Source organism: Chaetodon trifascialis, chromosome 7 (genome assembly GCF_039877785.1).
Source record: "Chaetodon trifascialis isolate fChaTrf1 chromosome 7, fChaTrf1.hap1, whole genome shotgun sequence".
NCBI classification, from domain to species: Eukaryota; Metazoa; Chordata; class Actinopteri; order Chaetodontiformes; family Chaetodontidae; genus Chaetodon; species Chaetodon trifascialis.
This window is the reverse complement of record NC_092062.1, coordinates 5,181,524-5,204,025: the sequence shown is the minus strand read 5'-3', so window position 1 is coordinate 5,204,025 and position 22,502 is coordinate 5,181,524. Positions and strand designations below refer to the sequence as shown.

Here is a 22,502-nt window from a genome sequence, read left to right as displayed (position 1 = left end):
GCTACGCCATTTAATGTGGAACCAGCTGATGTGCCTGACAACCTACAACACGAAATCATTGAGCGGCAAAGCAACGACCTGCTAGTTCTACAGTTCTTTTCAAAAGTGACCCTTGCAAAGACGCTTCTGCTCAAGACTGACTGACCCAAATCTGGAAAACCAGCTGCAAGTAGCCTTTATAGCTATCATCACCAAAGAGAAGCAGTTCCAGCCATCACAGAGGTTATTGTGATAAATGTGTGCAGTAATTTAGTGTGGCCCCCCTCCAAGGGTGCTAGAAACATCCCCACCTTCGCTCTCATTCTATGTTTATCAAGTGGCACTGTGGGATAATAGTCCAGACATTGCTGGGCTGCTTCGTTTAGAACTCTGGAAATTCACAATAAGCATGTGCTATGACTTCGCAAGTTTTCCGAAAATATAGACCCAATGAGCAGACATGATGAGGTGGTTTGAGCTGGCAGGAATTCTGATGTCCATCACTATGTTTTTCTCACAAAATGTTAAACTAATTTGACTCCTTTATCTCCTACTAAATTTGTTTTGCTCAATTGATACAAAACTCACTACACTACATCTACAGTGTAGATAGATCCAGATTGAATTTTAAAACTGAAAAAAAAAAAAAAAAAAAAGTCCATAGTGCATCAAAATTTTTACTGAACTTTTAGTGAACAAATAATGCAAATTTGGGCTTAATAAGTCTCCAAAAGTAATGACACAATTTTGATGTCATCAGAGTTGTACATCAAAAATAATATTTTTGACAGTATTGTGAGTTCTATGTTAGTTATTGAAGTAAACATTTTTAGATAAAATGTCATCTTTGTAAAAATCTTCATGTTTTCTCAGAGAAATGCACAAATTCATTGATTTTTTGACTTGATAATTGTCCAAGGTTGTGACGTTGAGCTTTGGGTGATGCAGAATAAACATGCTAACACTCACTCAGGCATTGTGCTATGTAGATCAGAGACACGCGATTTAGCAATATTTGTAACTAAAGTTTTAAATAATTATCAACCAGGCAGTTTTGCTAACAGACCCTCATACATTTGTCACTTGTTTCCTCCTCTTCGTCATGTCCCCCCCTCTTTGTTCTCTTGCTGCTAAAAATGCACACTTGTCCATACTTAATTGATCTTATCTATTACCTTTTATGCACAGTTTGTCCTCAGCGGATACTACAGCCCAGTAGTTTTACTTTGGTACATTTTACAGCATGTTTTTAAAGTTCGTGAGTGCAGCTTTTAACTAGATCATGCCAGCCTGTTCGTAATTGTTAGCAGTTACTATGTTACTCTTTCCTCATCTTGTTCTTTATCTCCTTTGTTTTAGGGTGTGTGTATTTTTGCCAAGGTAAATCTTATCACCTGAGCATCTTACTTAGACCACATTTTCTCCCTGAAGTTCAACATGATCACACTGTGCCATTGGTGGCAAAGGTTGTGAGTTCAAGTCCCAGGTGATAAACCTACTCAGGCAAGGTTTAATGATCATTGTGGTCTGGACTGTTCTGCTGATGGACCCTCCTGTATTTCTCTTTTGCATCTTCCTCCTCTTCCTGCTTCTTCTTCCTTCATTGCCCAGATCTCACAGTGATCTCACAGCTGAGGTCAAATGCAGAAAAAAGTGTACTTTCTTTACCAAAACTATGTCTATGGCACAAAAACAGAAATATGCAGATATTCCTTTAGTCAGATTTATAAAGCTGTGCTTCTGTCTGATTCTGTTTTATGAGTCTCAATCCCACAGTAAGCCATAAATGGGTGCAGAAATGCCCTTAAAACACAATTTGCATTTTGATGCTTCCATCCGCTCTGCCACTCATTAGACCTGTCAATGAGAAGTTGCGTTGAGATATATATATAAACAATATATATACAATTTAACCAATTGTGTCCCATCACCATTCTCCAACAGCATCAGAACAGCTGTCATAACACGTGGCCATGGCTATTTTATCTAGCTTTTCTATTTTATCACATATGCCTGTAAACATCATAGGGTGATATCTCAGTCTTCATTATTAAGGCAAAACAATGATCAATCTGTAGAGCTCATATTGAAACAGACTTGCTTCATTAATCAGGATCAAATGAAGAAATCATGAACTGGGAAGCAATGGCTCCAATGACAATAAAAAGAAAAAAAAACAGACTAAATTTTATAAATGCACCTCTGAGTTACAATTTACAGAAGGCTGTGGAGACTACAAAATAATAATGCAGTGAAATTGGCACGTAACCTAACAAACAGTGTTTTGGTTTCGTCACTCACCTTGCATATCATGTCCACCTCTCCATTTCACTCGCAGCTGTCCCTCAAAAACCTTGTGTACCGGCAGTTCGAAGCATGATTAAGGTGCACACATTCTCATTGAACATGCCTCCTTTATAAATACCAGTTTGCGTGTGGGAACAGGCTTTTTGTGTGTACATGTCGTTTATTCATCTGGCCCCAGGTTTTACACATAATGGCTGATGAGAAACACCTGCTGTGCAGTGACATCATTGATGAGCGCATGACTAGAGGCTCTATATACTTGAAAGTTTGACACCAGTATAGCATGTTTTTGTTTTGTTTTGTTTTGTTTTGTTTTGTTTTGTTTTGTTTTGTTTTGTTTTTGTTGTATCTGATTTTGATTGTACTTAAAACAGGTTTCCATTTGCAATTAATGAATGAGGCTTCACTTTCATTAACTCTTACTGTTGCTTTCCATTTCAATGTCACATTCAGCTTACAAAAAAATTTATACTATCACTTGAACTTTGTTGTTGTCAGGGCAACTGGCCTTAAGACTTTCTTACTGGGATGCACAACAAAAGCAAAAGAAAAGGTGTCGGTGTTGTAGTGTTCATATGGTCCAGGGGCACAAATATGATAACAGTTAAAGAAAAACAAATTAAATAGAAAAAGCTCTTTGAAAAACATAAATACAGCCTCTCAATTATGTGCACCATCCATTGATCTAAATGTTAGCCATCCTCATCAAGAGCAGTGCATTGAAGGAAAAAGAAGAAAAGGAAAAGAAAACAGGTATTCCATTCGTAGAACTGGGGTAAGCCAGTCTCAGTCAGCCTGACTCTAAAGGGTATTTAAAGGGCATCTACATTAGCCTGATTGAAGGCAGCAGACAAAAGGACACTCTACAACAAAAAGGCAGCAATTAGCAAAAGTTATTGCTCATTCCTCACACAAGTCTGCACAGTTCACACAGTTTTGTACCATAAAGCTGGAATGTGCATAAAACATTTGTAACTACACTATTAACCTGCAGTATTTATTACACCCAGCTCTTTGCTATCGTCTCTGTGTTCTGTGTGTGTATGAACACACACATGCACACGCACACGCACGCACACACACACACACACACACACACACACACACACACACACACACACACACACACACACACACACAGTGTGATGCACAGCGATCTGAGGCCATCACCTTAGTTGGTGTGCCAAATTACTGAGATCCATATGCTGGCGATCAGTAGAGGGTGAGGGATTCAGAGAGCTAGCTCTGTACCTCAAGCGCTAGCATGTTATGCCATTGAGAGCTACTGTGACTGCACACACTGAAAACCCTCTAAGGAGAAGAAGGATGAGCTAAAGGTTAAGCCAGCCAAGGCACACACGCTGCTCTGACCCCTGATACATCACAAGCACCTGTCACTTCATCAGGACTGACTGACAGCAGGGTGTCTATTATCTGGTGATTACTGTTTATTTATTATTATTTTCTTTTCTTTTCTTTTATTTACTGTGATCATAATGTCTGGTGAAAATAATTGGCGAACTAAATGTGAAAATATTGTGGCTCAACATGCTGTTTTTCCCCTTCGCAGATATCCCTCCTCTGTCTCACCCCTCTTGCGATTTGATGAATTAAGAGTTAATTTCTACCAAACCAGAGTCGGTGATGGTTGAAACATGGTTGGAAAAGGTGAAAAATAAAGGTTTTGGTGAATTTATTTTGTTTCTGTTGAGTCTTACAATGATAAAAATGACTGTTTCTGTGAGTGGAGTCCTGTGGCTTTGGCTAGAGAGCTTTATTGGCTGTTTCTGGTTAAACAAAAAGGATCTTACTCTTTAACTAAAAGGTCTCTCCCTGTGGGCATCCTTTCTATAATGTTGTCAGGCACTTAGAATAACAGTCTGAGCCTGTCAAAGACAAAAACTAAGAATTTTAGTGGGCATACATTGACTCAAACACTGCAAACACCCTCAGGTATTACCAGGGCCGCCTTAACCTACTGTTGGGCCCCTGGGCTGAGAAGTTTCGTAGGCCCCGTCCCGTCCGTCCCTGCTGATGGTAAGTAACACAGCCATTCTCTGTTTACACACTCGCCATTAGTCAGTTTGCGGCTGAAATATGTTTTTGAAAAAAAAAAAGTCTCTGTTGTTTATATGTGCGCTCTGACGCAGACATATCAGCGCTTTTATTTTGACAAGCCGTTGGTCCCATTTTTGCCAAGTAAGCAGGTACTTTGGGCTGGTCAAAGTCATTTAAAAGCATCTAAAAGCGCCGTCTAACTCGCCCCCTCCGTGTTCCTCTCCTGTGCCCGTTACCTCCAGCGTCGGCGCGGGCCCCGCTGCTTCCTCCACTGCTTCCTCCACTGTCATCCGTGTGAGACTGAAAGAATCCCGTGAGCTTCGGGATGCTCTTTAGTAAATTTTTCTCCCTGTTCTGTTTGTCACGAGCCGATTTTCTTTTGGAAACCACTCTCGACCTTTTTTTCGGGCGACATCGTCCACCTGTCTCTCTATCAGTTATGAAGCATGACCAGATTGACTTTTGATTGACACATAGGGGGGCGGGGTTGGGCATGGTGGCAACGGGTTAATTTGGATCAATCAGCAGTCTCAAATTTGCACATAGTGTGATTGACAGGAAAACTGACAAGTTAAAGATTAAAATTTGATTTTTTATGCTAATTTGTCCCAAAAATGATAGGCCCCTAATCTCCGTGGGCCCCTGGGCTTCAGCCTAGGTAAGCCCGTGCATTAAGGTGGCCTTGGGTATTACGTTGCAGCCTGTTTTGTGGCTGCTGGCTGTAGCACTCTCGCTCGCTAATTGCTAGTTATCGCATGTTAAAATCAGTGCTTTGCTAACCTCTAGACTCCAGGATCCTACCCTGGTTGATAAAATGTAACATCAACAAAGGCATGTGGGATGCTGGCATTCCTCTGAGACACAGAACAGTTTTAAAGGTCAAGTAGTGATCAAACTTTTAAAAGGTGCAGAATTATAGGGACTGTGAACGAAGTGAAAGACTGATTTCAAGTTACAGTTATAAAAACAACAAATGTTTCTGTTTAAAGTATAACTTTTGAATATTGGTCATTTAAAAAGATAATACTAATAGTAATAATGATAATAATAAAAAGGTTCATGGGTTATCTGTTTGCCTCTGGCACACCTGCAGTATGGATGAGAAAGTTCAGTGACACTTCAGTGGTCTCCCTCACCTCTGTGATTGTCATGTCTGTGTGTGTCACTGTCACCAGCATGGCGATCCTGATTCAACCCACCAGACTCATCTGCTGCTTCATCCACAGCAGACTGCTTGCACGGCCATATACCTCTTTGTGGGTGGTGGCATTTTTCAGTGTTATCGGCTGGTGTGGCTTACATGCTGCTGTGTCGTTGTAACTGGCGTTACATGTGTGTAGAGACGCTTCTTCTTTGCTAGTTTGTGGACTCTTGATTTGCTGTATTATTTCACAAGACCTGTCACAAGAGCCCCTACTGAATAACAGTGAAAACACAGATTGCCAGCATATCTTGTCAATGGCAAGGAACATTCTTTCGTAAATGACCCAAAATCTAGTCAATGACTGGCAGAGTGTTAAGAAGCCCAAAATATGAAGTATGATGTACAGTATATATCTTATTCCTCTGTGTCACTGCTGTCGATAGATTATTAAAAGTACATTAATGAGCCCCAATGTTCCCGTGGGTACACATTTCTTTTATTAAGATAAACATGAGCTTTCATGAGCATTCTAAAAGTTCATTCTTGACCTTAGAAGTATAGAAAGTATGAGAAAAAAGTTCTGAACTCGCTGTCCACCGACCGATTAGTTTATTTGTTGAATACTTTGTGGTGTAAATACTCACTACATTACTAATTATGTATTAATCTACAGCTGAAAATAGTCCCCAACAATTGAACTATTTCTTATTAAAAACTACAGTGCCCATATGTTTCAGAGCCATTATTAGGAAACAATGGGCTTGGAGCTCTGTACAGCAGACAGAACTGAGAGATGGACTAATGCACTGTTTTGTTTCTGGTCACATTTGTTATCAATAAGAACAACATAGAACAACACTAATCTTATTCTCTAAAGGAATCAATGGGAACACTTTGGGTTAACAGGATAAATTATTCTCCCAGTCATTTATTTAGTTAAATAAGCCAAAAGACAAACTGTAAATGAACTGACTCTCCTCCATCCACAGCTTAAGGTGTTTTGCAGCACGACTACAGCTAAAGACACTCACCTCAATTTGGAAAGTCATCTGCCTTATCAGACCTTTCACTTATTCTCAGACTTGATCTGCAACCCCATCACAACAACATTTTTCAGGCCTCTTTGTCTGCGTGGTTGTTTGACATTATTCACTAACAGCCAATTCTCAAGTGAATGTTCATGATGGAGCCAGACTTAGCTGATTTCTGGCCCAGCAGCAAAGCCTCTATATCTGCCCTATATCTGTGTCCGAATTTCGTTCTGTTTTGCCAAGTCTAAATCACTGCAGGGTGTGGAGAGCTGTTTACAGATATCAGGATGTCTAAATGGATTTTCTCTAACAGGCCACTCTTTGTAAACTCAGAGCGTTTTGCTCCTCATCAAAGAATCTTAACAGTGTGGCAGCGAGGCAGAGGTTAAAAAGTTGGTTTTGCCCAGCAGAATTTTACCGCTCATGTTATTAATCAAGCACATCAAATTAAAACGTGACCGCAGAGGTTATCTTTGCTAATTGGGATAACAATGTAAACAATATTCAACACACATAAACACACACAGACACACGCTAACCACACACTCAAAGTCTTACCTATGTTGTCTCCTTGTTCATGGACCATACTGGCCAGATCCTTCATGATCTGACTGACGTCCAGCATGTTTCTCTGTGGAGAAAGGACACAACATGTATGAATGTTCAGTTCAGCGTCTGTTTGAGATCAGCCGCTGACTCTGACTCGCTAAGAACACATTAGCCATTACCTGCCTTTTAAAACATTTGCAAAGTGTTTTGTCATGAGCCCAAATATGGAATACTGCTCATCTCTGGGTGTCACCTTTGATATGTGATTCACAATGAATTAACCTCATTAGCTAATTAAGAGTACTCCACTGATTTAGCATTAAGCTCCTAATACATTGTTGGAATTGCAATAGACAAAAAAATGATCAAATCCAATCAATGCAGCAGAACTGGGGATATCTTTTTTTATTCCATTTCTGAAACCTGGCGCCTCCTTTACCCACAATGCAGCTTAAGTACTGACAGTTCTCTCAGAGATTTGGGTGTGTTCTGCTAGTAGTGACTAATATAGCCTCAAGTCTCTAGCGTCAAGCAACTGTGTTCATGTGGGTCACCTTATCTGGAGTCGTAATGGGAAACATGGTGCACTGAATTTGACGAATTTAACATTCCTGTTTGTCAGAGTGTTGAGTAATGGGAAACATTAATTCTGAAGCGCTATGACTTAGCAGTTTGAGTCAAACATGACAGCTCTATTCTCTGGTTGTGTCCATGTTTTTCTTCCAGTTGGTTTGTAAAATACACAGCCAGTGGCGGTGCTGATTCAGTGTATCCTAATCCGAATTTTTCCAGGTTAATTCACCAACCTCTTTGGCTGTTGTAGAGAGCTGTCCGCAGGGCGGACTGCCGCCAGACTGGCCCTCCATACACCCCAAGCTAGGAGAAACAATAGCCAGGACGAACATTTCTTGGTTTAAGCAGCTGCATGATGCAGTTTGTTTTGAGACAAGAGAAGTTGGGAAAAGCAGGTCAACCAAACAGCCTGACAGACCAGCCAGTGTTGCCGCCAACAGGTACAGGTCAAGGCCCAGTCCTGGGTCGGGTCCAGCCCACTGGAGAACGAGGTGAAGAAATGTACATGGAGGGGTCAGCCGGCCCTGCACGCATCCTGCCTGTCTGCTCTGCCTGGCCCAGAGACCGTCTGGCAGTGAAAAGCGCCTCCAGAGGAGGAGTGACCCCAAGAGAAGCAGCAAAAAGCCAGACAGGAAGGCCTACGACAACCAAAGAGGTCAGCGTGTTTACCAGGGAAACGACAGCTCACAACTGCTGATTCAGCACCACCGCTGGCTGCTGGTTTTATAAACCAACCACAAGAGAAGCAGGCACAACCAGAAGCGAACATTGTATAGCCTCTATTCTTGACTGAAATGTTTCCCATTACAGCTCTGAAAGAGCAGTGACCTGCGTGACCACGGTTTCCATGGGAACACAGCTGTCAAGGCTTTCATCATACGGGAGCGGGCTTGGTTTCATCTACACTGGGTTTGAAAGACAACAAATGAGCTCGGGCCCAGAGAAGTTGTTGTTGATTTTTGGCCTTGCGTGCAGATATTTATTGAGATTCTCTGAATTTTTTCATGATATTACGGATTATGGATGGAAAAAATTCCCTAAAGTCCTTCCAGTTGTTTGTAGAGAAACTTGGATCTTCAACCGTTGGACTATTTGTCCAAACACTTTTTCATAAAGTGGTGAACCTCTCTCCATCCTTGCTTGTGAATGACTGAGCCTTTCCAGGATGCCCCTTTTTGATTCCCAATCATGACACCATCACCTGTTACAATGAACCTGTTTAGGTGTTTTAGAGCATTCCACTACTTTCCCGGTCTTTAGCTGCTCCTGTGTGTTGCTGCATCAAATTAAGAATTAGCATATATTTACAAAAATTAATGAAGCTGATGAGGTCAGACATTAAATATATTGTCTTGGTGCTGTTTTCTATTGAGTGTGTACCAAAAGGGATCAGCAAACGATCACAAATTGTTGTTTGTTTTATGATATCAGGATTGTACCAACACTGAATGTGTGGTTTGGTGACTGCAGGTTGTTCCTTCAGTTCACTGTTTTATCTATAAAAAGTCAGCAAATAGTGAAAATGCCTATCACATTTTCCAAGAAATCACGGTATGTCTTGCCTTGTCAGTTGTCCAGAGATATTGCTTTTACCATCACAGATCACGTCATTAAATTACACTGATGTCTTGTGCAACTTTACATGCTTTGCACAAGACTTCATGTGTGCAACTACAGATGGAGGATGGTTTTGTTGAAATTCCAAATCAAGTTCCATGTCCCCTTAATTTAAAACATTTTTTAAAAATCCTAAATATTGTGTACTTGGCTTTACTGGAGTAAAAAAAAAAAAAAAAAAAAAGAAAGAGCTCAAAGTTTTTGTTCAATTATTTCTCAGTCAAGGCACAGAGCAAAGTAGTGCAGCTATGGTTGACCACAGCTAATTCTCCACAGTCTCTGAGCTTTGAATCTGCTCTCAATGTTTCAGCTCAAAGCAATATGAAAGCTTATAAAACCTCTGTCTATCTCCTGCTCACAGGTCCCCCCTTTCCTCCATTATGGCTCCATGCAATCACAGCTGCGTTTGTGTAGCCTAACCCAGTGGGCCATCCATCACAGGTGGCGGAGATTGCTGTGGAAACTGGCAGCCATCCTGCCACTTGGCAAAAACCATTTGGATAGAGCCAAAATGGCCCCTGGCAAACCTTGTGATGCTAAATACTTTTTTGCATTTATCTATGGGCAACCCTGCCTATCATGCTGTAATAGAATAACAAATTTATTTTACCTGGCAAACCATTGGGCAATCAGGGCTCATTTCATCATAATGACAGAGCAGTGTGTAACCAATTTAGAAAATAGTGTGTGGAGGTGAATAGGCAGAGAGAGAGACACACACACAGAGATGTGATGGGTTGGGACCCCTGCCTAAGGGCTGAGTGGGTGGCCAGGCTTCAGGCCAACACTGTGCCCTTTTCCATATTTCATGGGCTTTAAATTCTGCTCATGGCCAATCCAGCAGCCACTAGATACTGGCACTGGGCTGGGAACCAGGACTGGAGATTTTTCTATTATGTTTCCAACAACAGGTTTACTACAGGATGTTTTCTTATCACCAGGAGGCAAATATATCAGTGTGCTCAGAGCCAGTTCCTGCTTCAGTTCCTGTGTGGACCTGATCAGATGCAGGGGAAATAGATAATGAATTAGCTGTCAGTTTAGTCTGTTTGTTTTTCACACATGGCATGTCTGAAACCCACACTGCATGCCACTGGTGGCACAAATACTCTGACCTTTTACTTACCACGGTGTAGAAATATTCCGCTAGTTCTGCATTCAAAGTTCAACTTAAAAATGCATAAGCATTAGCATCAAATATACTTGAAGTATCAAAGTAAAAGTATTCATTATGCAGAATTGCTCATTTCAGAACAATGTATATTATTACATTATCAATGAAGCCGAAATGGCCGTGTTCATTTTTTTGAATGCAGTTATCTCCAGATCACAAGTTAACTGTTTTGTTATCAGGATAACAAAGCTCACTTTCTAGTGATAATGGGTTAAGTTATCTTGTTGTCTTATAAAAATGAATTTCTTGAGATAACGAGATCATTTATCACAAGGAAATTACTTTTATCTGCTTCAGCTAGCGGCTGCTCAAATAAAGCCTATTGTATAAGCAGAGGTAAAGACATTATTACGGCCATCCAGTTAGCAGTGAAACTCGCAAGCCCGTCCCACTATCGATGGTGACCTCAGTATCTCCACATAGTCTACAGACCCCTGTTGACTTTGATCTTAGAATTTTAGCAACAAATTTATGCCATAGCTAATTTCATGGGAAATCAAGTACACTCAATTTCATTCATCCATTCTCAACTTCTGTAGATTCTCATTAATGACGCACGTCACTTTTATCATTCAGCTAGTAAAGGTGGAGCCAACTTCCGTTACTTCATTTATTGCTGTGTAAATTATTCTATAATAATGCATCATAATTTATTAGATTCATAATTATTATTATTATTACATAAATCACTGGACTATTAAAAAGGAACAAGAGGTTTCGGTGTTCATCCAAACACCATCGTCAGTTATAGAAAGTCACAGGAAGTAACTCTGGCAAAAATTGCACGTAAAGAAGTCACATGATCAGTGCATGACCTGAGATGGAAAAGTCACATCTCTACTGAAAGGTCACTGAGGTGTTCCTGCCAGAGGAGATTGTGGCTGACATTTTTATGGAAGAAATGGAGAGGAAAGTGTTACACACCTATAAGTGTGATGCCCTGAGCCAGTGATTCAGGCATGTGGATGACACCTGGTTGAAAAACAAGAGCCATGAAAAAGGCTCTTGTATGGATCACATTAACTCAGTGGATAAAAACATAACGTTCAGATGAGTGGAAACCAAGTAAAATTTTTGGACTGTTCCACAAAGGTGGGGAAAGGGGAAATTCTTCAAGTGGAGATGCCAGAACATGTTTGACTCTCATCGACTGGAGCAGAGACTGGGAGTGATAAGTATCTTCCAGCACCAGGCTTAGACTGTACGCACACATGCTGAGGCTCGAGAGAAGGAACACCATCACATTAAAAACGCACTGACAGGATGTGGTAATCCAGAGTGGGCATTCAGCAAAACACACACAAAACACAAGAAGATGTTTAAGCAATTAAGAAAAAGGGATCGCAGGGACAGAAGAAACCATGTCCTCTTCCTGTAGCTATAACCAGAGTGTCTGAAAAGACTTTTTCACACATTTACAACAAAAGAACCATAGTTTTAATGACAATGAGGTACATACAGACAGATGGTTTGAAAGAAGTGTTGAGGGTGCCATCTCTGTCAAAGTGGAGCAGCCCTCACCAAACGGAGGAGGGGTTTGAGACACCACCTGACCCCAGCTCACAATGCTGTGTTACAAACTATGCCTCAGGGCTTTATGGATGAACTAGTTTGCTCCACCTCACAATGATGAGGAGAGGCACTACCATAAGCTGCTGGAGCACCATCTCCTCTGGGAAGCACACTTCAGTGACATTTCAGTGGTCATGTGACTTTTACATCTCCAGTCATGTGACTTGAAATGTTGGGCTTTCATGCAGTACCAAAGGACCTGAAACAACTTCCAGAGAAAACACAGGTTTGCTGTCACCATTTTCCAGAGTACTCTTTTGAAAATGTTACACAAACAGATGGATTATGCCATGAAAGTTCTACTATAGCTCAATGTTCCATCCATTTATCCTGGAGACACAGCGAGTATGAGCCGACACATTGGTGAATTTATTTTTCGTGTGTTCTATCCATCGAATGTGTCCAAACAAATCTGCAGTGTGCTCGATAATGTCCGCCAATGTTACCTGGTGATTAATTCAAATACTAATAGGACATTTTTTTATGTCTTTGGGGTGTTGATGAAGAAACTTAAGGAAAACGTTACTCAAAACAGTTTGACAGATAGCTAAGATGCTGAATTACATGATGGCTGTATTCCTTATGATAATTGTGACAGAAAACTTCACATGACTTTGGGGTTGTTCTTCCTCAGAACTGGTTTCCTGTTGGATTGTGGCTGAACTGCCACTCCATTATTATGTAGAGTTGCATCTAAACCATTTTAAAGCATGAAGGAAGTTTTTTTTTTTCATCTGCAAACTTCTAAATATGTAATTTTGATTAACAGAGGTAAGTTTTTAGGAGTTTAAATCAATGTTAGGAGAGGACTTTTGACGACTTTTTACTTTGCCACGTATCATGGAAAATTCACACACTGGCGGACATTTCACCATGGTTGGATGTTACCATGGATCTTTCATGATTATACAGGGAAATTATACAGCAGATAAACATACAATGACATTTTAGTCTTTGAAATGATGCTAATGTCTGATATCTGCTTTGACACAGTCCTGTGGTTGGTCCACTTTGTCTTCTCACTACAAACAAAGTTTACTTGGAAATAACACCTTTCACTCCAGCCTATATGAACCAAACCTAACGGGTAAACATACCACATGGTCAGGATGGTGTCTGCTTCCATAATCTCAGGAAATTAACTCCCTGAATTAAATCTGAGATTACAGCTCTTGGTATTATCCTTGATTGAGATCTTAGATTCAAACGAGCAAGTCAAGTCTCTCAAAACTCTGCAACTCAGCTATCAACCAGAACCAACAGGAGAGAGCACATCGGTCCAGGTTTAGCTGCTCTGCACTGGCACTGGCCTGTAACATTCAGAATTGATTTGAAGGTCCTGCTCCTTGTACAGACAGCCCTTCACGGGCGAGGAACAAGCTACATTGCTAAATCCCTTGTTCACTATTTGCTTCAAGAAGACTGCAATCATCTGCTGCTGCTTTATTGGAGGTTCACAGCAGAAGCCAAAAGAAAATCGGGGTTGCAGCCTTTGTCAATTATGCTCCAAAGCTTTGGAACACACTACCTACTGTATAGATCTCAGGGAAGCAGCTCGCTGAATGTTTTCAAAAGAAAGCTAAAAGCTTATCTCTTCTCTTTAGCCTTTAACTGGCTATGACTTCCTGATAGAGGCCTGAAACATTTGTGCTTTGCCTTGTGCTCATGCACTGCTGCACTTCTTTTAAAATGTCGTATTTTACTTGATTTTATGTAACCAGTATACTCTATTTTAACTTTTTCTTAATTATTATTTTGCAGTGGGTTTTACTTAACTTTACTTTTAGCTGACATGCTATCTGCTGGTGAGTTGGTGAGTCTATTATATGTAGACTGGCCTGTTTTATCAGTGGGTATTGTTCTCCATCTTATTTTGTATTCATTTTCTATCCCTGTTTTATGTTCATTCTCTGTCTTGGTACATGTGTTTTCATTGTTGAAAGCACTTTGAGCTGCATTTCTTGTATGTTGTACAATAATGACTCTTCTTCCCATTATTGTTAGAATAATTATTACGATTATTATAAGACACTGAGGGTGTTGCTTTTTTTGATAAGGAAGGATTCTAATGACTGGAAGTGAAGTGAGCTGTTTACTATTGTCTATCTTAAAAGACAAGGGAATAGGACAATCCAGCACCAATAATAAAAAACTTGGAATTGTGTTTCTGAACAGCATTACATATCTCAATCTGTACTGCTACATCTCATTGTACGCATTCCAAATATGATCATCAGGAGGGAAAACCATTAAAGTTACATTGTCATTCTGAGTTGCAGACATCAGGAAATTCTGACTCTACAATATCACCCACTTTACATGACAGTTACATCGGAATAAAATCCAATTGATTCAGCGAATTTAGAAAGAGCTGCACACAGTTTATCTGGCTTCACTTCTTAACTTCTTATTTTGGGTTTATTTTCAAGGCTTTCAGCATTAGTATGAATTCAGCTAAATGTTCTCAGTGCTTCTCAGTTCTCTGTGACATCTTTCCTTCAGTACTTTTCAAGGAAAATGGCAAGAAAAAAAAGTCAAATAACATTATTCTTGGCTGGTTCACCCTGAGTCTACAGCAGCTCCAGGGGGCTGTGCTCTACAGCTGACCCTGACCTCACCTCCCTGTGAGGGATGCATGCAAAAACTTCACGTGCAGGGATCAATAGAGTGTCAGAACCTTTGTTGCATTCCAAAAATTGTTGTGATGGTAGCCAATGATTCAGACTGGCCCTCAGTGCTGATGCTCACCTACACTGCTACGCCGAGCCTCCTGTCAATCCTGCAGCTGTTATTATTATGTGTGACTGATGAAAAGAACATACTTGAACAAATGAAAAGCGCCAAGGGTCTGTATATTTTCATGAGCTTAAAATGTCAGACTCCAATTCAGACATCTGTTCCATCTGACACTGGGGCCACTGTAGAGACAGCAAAAATACAATTAAACTTGAGGCCAAGATAAAAAAAAAAAAAAAAAAGTCACAAAAACATGCCTGCTGGCAGCATCTGATTGACACCTCAGTCACCAGTGCTGCATGCCTCACATTTCTCCAGTCATAAGGATCTGTCTGATACTGGCTGATAGGAACACTTGTGGGAGATATTGCAGCTCAATCCAAAGCTTTGCAACCTGCAGATTGTCTGATGGAGGATGAGCAGGGGAAAAGTGACTCCTCTTTCCTCTTACTTTCATGTTTATGCTTCTTAAAGATTGTTCTGTTCATCTACACAGAAAACAGTTGTAGCATCAATGAGCATCCCCTGTGCCATGGCTTTATTTTTCTTATGTCTTGAAAACCCTACATTCTTTATTGATGAAAATACCTCACAAGCTATCAGCACAGTGAGGATGATGTCCAACCCAATGTGAACAATGAACAGCAGGAAAAAGAGAAAATGTCACATGTATTGGAGTTTGCAGTTTTTTAGAGACCAGCAGCTTTCATGTTAATATGTCATTCAGTCTTTCACTGCAGAGTGGTGGTGGTGAGACAAAAGCTGTACATGGAGGTCTCCTCTTGTGCCTGCAGAGGGAAGTGTGGCACAGCAGTGCACTCCTATCAGCCTCTTTAAGGTGAACCGGCTTCAGTAATAACAGCTGATTAAGTATGAAAGTCAAGCATGAGGAGGGAAAGCGCTGATAGACAGCACGACCCCTGAAGAGGCGTCTGGGAGATTTACGGCATCTTCACACCTTGTTCGCTGGGAGAAGTTACTTGGAAACTCTAAAGTGCTCTCTCCCACTTAGTTTGCTTCTTTTGGCCAAATGAGAGCACAGCAATCAGAGCGAGACCTCGCTGAGAGAGAAGTGTCTCACTACATTCCCAAACTAAACTGACTTCTCCTCTGGACTCTGAACGTGATCTGACTGTGATCAAACTACAGCGAGCACTCGTCACCCTGCGCTGTCTGTTTATGTGACTACATTCATTCACATAAAACAAGAGTGACTGGAGCTGTGTGACAACCGTCTTTGGCCTCTGCAGTTAGACAGCTTGTCTTCTCTTTGCTTTTAGCGTAAGATACATTTTAATGTGTCCAAGCATATATCAGCATCACTACTATAAATCTTCAACTCTATCCCCATGTTAAGGGACCCTATGGGGGATCCTAGCTCTGGGTGAGACACTCCAAATGTATTGCATGCATACAGAAACAAAAACTTACATTTCTGTTGCTCTCACATAGAAATGGAAATAATGATTAATTAAGTCAACTGCACTAATTGATATATACCCAAACATAATGTTCCTAAATTATGAGATGATAGATGGGATAAAAAACATACACACACATCTTCCTGTTTTTACACATAAAGGTCAGTGTACTCGTGATGAGGAGTACCACTCAGAGGGTGAAAACAGGAGCTTTGTCAAGTCTGACAGAATAACTCTGATGATGCTATCAAAATATTCACTTTTACCATGTTCAGATAATAAACCCTATTACAGATGGTGGTTGTTATGACCAAGATACAACCTATTTGTAAGTTTCATATTCTCAGGCAAATAAACTGCTAGAATAATCCGGCTTTTGCGCCACACTCACATAGACTATAGCTGTAGAGAGTTTTACATTGTCATGCCAATGCCGTGCAAGAAAATGAGAACAGTGGAACATGTGCCGTACTGTGTTTTAGAGGGTAAGTTGTTGTGTGTCTCAGGTGAAGACTAGTTTCGGGAGCACATCAACTGACTCTGTCACGTCAGTTGTTGTTTGACGGCATTCAGTGACGTATCCACTCTCCACAGGCACATTAGTCATCATTCGCTGTCAACGCTTGTCATTTCCTGTCCTTTTTGTTACTGTTGCATACTGGCAGATCCATAGCCTGCATGCAAGGAAACAATTTCTTAACTATGCGCCGCACGGCACAGTACAACTCCATGCTCCTAATCAACCCTGAATATAGACAACTCTGCAGCCTTAGTGTAACAAAGCAACATTTTTTAGTGTAAGTCCAGACATCTGATCAGCTTAAAACACGGTGTTCCATCCATACTAATGTGTATGTAGATACATTAGGAGCACACTCTACTTGAAACCAGATGGTTACTGACAAGAATTCTCACTCAAGACAGGGAAGTGTTGAGTCAAAACAAAATACTCACTGTCTCCTTAACAACAGCAAGAGAGCAGTAAGTGCTTCATCGTGAGCCAGATGGAACTCTTCATCACTTCCACCCCCCCACATATGAAGCATCCATGTGGGCCAGCCATGTAGCTTATGATTTCTTGCTGTTGCATGCTATCTGTGTTATGACATCCCTCGAGCGCAATATATTTGAATCTTGACTCACCTGCACCTGTGCTATTTCTGTGCTTCAGTAAAAAGACAGACACTTGCTGGCTTTGCTATTTAGCTGAAAGAGAAGCAGCAAAACATGTGTTATTGACATGTTTCAATGTAAGTACAGAAACTTAATTAACCTTCTATACTTGCAGGTCCTGGGTAATCACTGAGAGAAGCCTCTACCCTCTGTTTTATCTGGTAATGTTCTGCATTCATTTTCATATTACAGATGAACTCAGTTCATCAAGTAAACCTAACCAACTTTGGCTCTCAAACAGCCTGAACACTTCAGATTCAACTGGAGGAATGGTGGAAAGAAAAAAAAAAAAAAAAACATGAAAAGGGCCGAAGAGATTTATTGGAAGGGTGGTTTTCAGTGATGGCATCATTCAAATAAAATTATAAAGCAATACTGTCACAATTCAAATTTAATTAGATTGTTGAAATATAAATATAAGTAACTGTCGAAAACTGAGTTGAAATCTAGTTGCACCCCCCGCCCCTGACTGTCCCCCTTGAGAGCTCCCCTGAAGCAGCCTGTAGATGTGACTGTTGATTTTCATTACATTCAATTCTTATTTTTCAAATTAATAACGTTCTTTATAGCACAATACCTTCTGAAGAAAAAAAAAGACTTTCAGTTAATCAGTAATGTGAAGTTCATCTGTAGATTGAAATTAGTTATGTGTAAGTATTGAAAGTTGAAATATACTGTTTCAGTACATTGTGTTTTGAAAATTAGTTTGATTCGTTATTTTGAAAGAATATAGAAATAGCTGCTTTAAACTGAAAAACTGAGATGCAACCTTTTTATTCATATGTGGTGCAGTTGCAATGTTGTTATAAGAGTATTTGGACATGTTGGTTGTGATGTTGTATGCTTTGTACAGACAGTGTGGTCATCTGTTTTTCTCCTGTACATTTCTGTTTCATTTCTACTGTTGTAAAAGATAATGATTCATATTGTTTTGTACATTTGCGGCCTATGGTGACGTATGTAAGGAGACTGAAAACAATCTCAGTTACCCTGATGAGGCCAGGACAGCCAAAAAACATTTGCTGAATAAAACATGGTCTACTACCTTTGATGGACTTGCAATGGAGCTTATACTAGTCAGCACCTCACTATATTTGCATTCTCAAAGTAAGAAACTGACACCAATATATATATATATATATATATATATATATATATATATATATATATATATATATATATATATATATATATATATATATATATATATATATATATATGGTGTGTGTCTTTTTTCCTCAAGCTCAGGTCCTCCACCAGATGCCTGGGAATTGGAGGTTTCTGTGCGGCTGTTGCTTGGACTGCATTCCTCTGGACAGAGACCTCAGATGTTGTACCTGGAGTCTGCTGGAACCACTCGACTAGTTTGGGAATCACAACCACTAATGCTCCTGTTACTACTGGGACCACCTCAGACTTCACCTTACACATCTCTTCCAGTTGTTTCCTCAACTGCTGGTACTTCTCAGTCTTCTGGTGCTCCTTCTTTCTGATATTACTGTCATCGGGGATTGCCACATCTATCACAGCTGCCCTTTTCTGCTCCTTGTGAACCATCGTAATATCTGGTTGGTTAGCCAGCAGCTGCATGTCAGTCTGGAACCTGAAGTCCCACAGGATCCCCATTGGGACTTGGGGACTTCTAGTCCATACTTGGCACAGATGTTCACGTACACTACCAGCTACTTGGTTATGCCTCTCAGTGTATGCTGTCGCAGCTTGCATCTTACACCCTGCTACTAAGTGCTGAACTCTCTCAGGGGCATCTTTGCACCGCCTGCACCTTTGGCCCTGTCTATCTATCTATCTATCTATCTATCTATCTATCTATCTATCTATCTATCTATCTATCTATCTATCTATCTATCTATCTATCTATCTATCTATATGTGTGTGTGTGTGTGTGTGTGTGTGTGTGTATACACAAGCGTATTAAATAAAATATATTGCCATATTAAAGTTCAAGTAATTGAACAAGCTGACAATGGTTACAAGAATGTCTGCCGTGTTTTTGTAATTTGAAAATCAAAGACCAATGACAGCCCAGTGAGTGGCATGTTGGTCCAGTGAAGTGTAGGAATTGTTCATGTTGACATCTGAGGAAGTAATACCGATAATATACTGTAATCATGGTACAGATGATAAGAAACATAGTTAGTAGAATGTAAAGATATGGATGATCAAAGTCGCTTGAGCAAAGGACAAATAAGTTTATCTGCTGTTCACTCTCATGCTCAGTCATTCCCCCTCCCCCATGGCACTCTCACTCTCTTTGATAAGTGTGCTTAATGCTGATATGAAATTCTTCCCACATCTAACCGAGCCCAAAGGCATCGGGCAACAGGACACAGTGTCACTGCCACAGCAGAAAAACCGTTAAGCAGATTTACTTGCACGCTTACTGGTGAAAAAGGGGGCAGGGGAAAAAATGATGACATTTTTCCCACAACGACTGCATGAGACATCTCTTTTTTGCCCTTACTGAATAAACGGTTTATAAATGTAAAATCATGTTTCCTCTCTGGCAGCAGCCCAAGGACCAAACACCCCTGAATACGGAGCAGCAGGGCCTGAAGGGCAGCGAGGAGACAGAGCTGAAAATATTAGTGACAGAGGTTACAGTCTGCTGAGGCTCAACCTGCTTCCTCTTCTGTGATTTTAAAATAACAAGGATGGAGGCAGCCATTCACTCTTGTTACTATTAGTGAATACCTTTGCACATTTTTTGTTTTTGCCACCCAACTCATGGGCTTAATGCCAGGTTCAGACTGTAAGATATCAGTCCAGTAACAGCCCAAAAGAAGTGGGGGCGTCGGGAATGAAAATGCGCATCAGGTGCAACAATTAATTATTTTATCTCATGTAGTGTATATTAGCAGATGACAACAAACGTTGCATATGGGCAGTGCTGCGCATTGAACATGCTCATGTTTTTGGTCAACGGAGAATTAAATGGATTGTTTGCAACTAATGAACATGAGTGACGTTAACTCTTGTGAAAGTTAATGACACAGCATGCCAGCATGGTTAGTGCAAGGGACAATTCAGATGTAGTTATGCCTATATAACAGATCAGTACAGATTTTAATGGGAACACCACACAGACATCTGGAAATATTTTCACTGTCTTGGGAAATATCTGCAAGTGATTGATGATCACAAGAAATCATCAACAAAGGATAAGACAAGGAGCTAACAGCCAAGATTCCTCCACCCAAGTTAAACTTTACAGCATGTTTTAAAGGCCACCTTTGTTTTCCAACAAGTGGCAGTGGTGGAAGAAATACTGAAATGCTTTACTTACATACTAATGTCACACTGTGAAAATACTCTTCAAGTAAAAGTGGAGCATTCAAAACCTCTATGTCATTTATGTCATGTCCAACTCCACTTTTGCTAGTTAAATGGCACATAATGTGGGCCCAAAGTCAGAGGTTGTATTTCAGAATCAGAATCATCCATCCATTATCTATACCGCCTATCCCTTTCAGGGGGCTGGAGCCTATCCCAGCTACAATGGGCGAGAGGCGGGGTACACCCACCCACATGCAAGGACAAACAAACATTCACACTCACACCTACGGACAATTTAGAGTCACCAATCAACCTAATGAGCATGTTTTTGGTCTGTGGGAGGAAGCCGGAGTACCTGGAGAGAACCCACGCATGCACGGGAAGAACATGCAAACTTCACACAGAAAGGCCTGACCCGGGGATCGAACCGGCAACCTTCTTACTGTGAGGCACGCGCACTACCTGCTGCGCCACCGTGCAGCCCTACTTTATTCATCCCCGAAGGGAAATTGTTTGATAAAGAAAAGAGCGAAAGAATTGTAAAACTAAGAAAAGAAAACAGGAGCGACTGCTACAGGCTGCACGCGCGGTTGGCGCATGCGCACTCATTTAGTCTCAGGAGTCAGAGGTTGTAATTAATCATAGGTGTGTTTTGGATCATACCATGAATTAAACCAATCAGAGTTGCTATTGACATTGTTGTTTGAGTTAAAATAACCATGCCAGAGATTATGCCATAAGATTAGAGGACTTTGGTCTTCATGGTAACAATGATAAAGGTGTTTAAGATTAGGAGATGATTGTGGTCATGCAATGCAGAACACCAGTTTCCTGTTTTAAAATCTGATGTTTTATTGACCTATTCATCCACTCAGACCTTCTCCATCTGAGGACTTTGCCACTTTGTAATAACATCATCTGACTTCTCCTTTGTTCTCATCAAATTACTATGGCCACAGGACGTCTTTGTCACTTGAACATAAACACATGTTGTTTTGGGGCACTTGCTGAAATGACTGATGACTGGTGTTGTTCTTGGAGAGTAGTCTTGTCCATCTAACACGTTGGTATCGACCACGATGCAGTGTCATGGCAACTGCTGGACAGATTGCTGTGGATTTAGATATGTAGAGTATCATTCCAGACAATTTAGGTGATTCTCTGAGCATTTAGAGCCATCATCACATTAAGTATCCCCATGACCAACACTTCTTAGTACACACGTTATAAAATCAGCCTGAAAAAAAGGACAAATAATGAAAAGTGCTTTTCCAATTTGGATGACCCATGAGCTTCCTTCTAGCAGACAGACTGTACACAATATGGACACAGTATCAGTGCCATCACCCATAGGTTTCTGAATAGCCATTGTGAAGCTCAGTGACCGTGGCTCCAGTCTGCCACTATGGCAGTGCCTGACTCCACCAGACTCCAGATAATCCCAAAATGGACAAAAAGGTGGAGCATGGGTGGAGCTGAGACGGGCTGAATGACCTGTTTGCTCATACCTAGCAGCTAGCTGTTACTCACTGATATGTTTATTTCTGCTGCAAAGTTGGGCATTGTAATATAGGATCTATGGTGTTTGCCTCGCTTTTGGAGCCCCAAGTGACCATTTGAAGAGCTGCAATGTTTGTTTTCAATTTTCAGTCTGGAGTTTGCTTGTTCCAGCGCTACTGAAAGAATAAAACCTTTACACCAGATATCACTCAAACATTGTTCCATTTTATTACAGTACAATCATTTAGGCAGCACTTCTGTCCAAACCAGCTTAGAACAATTGCTATTAGCCTTGGCTAAAATCTATTAGTCAACCAAGTGATGCAATCCAAGAGACTAATTTACTCAGTCAGTGTGAGAAATTAACATATTTT

The 22,502-nt window shown here is 40.6% G+C and overlaps 1 protein-coding gene across 3 annotated transcripts in view; it reads right to left on the bottom strand.

Moving 5' to 3' along the window:
- tsnare1 (T-SNARE Domain Containing 1) overlaps positions 1-22,502 on the bottom strand; it is a 188,596-nt gene that overhangs the window by 57,861 nt on the left and 108,233 nt on the right. For all 3 annotated transcript variants that reach the window (XR_011602346.1, XM_070966480.1, XM_070966479.1), the window contains exon 9: positions 7,078-7,150. Coding sequence is in view for 2 of the 3 variants with exons in the window: in XM_070966480.1 (XP_070822581.1) it covers positions 7,078-7,150 (73 nt within the window). In the remaining variant the exon portion in view is untranslated. The remainder of the gene's footprint in view (positions 1-7,077; positions 7,151-22,502) is intronic.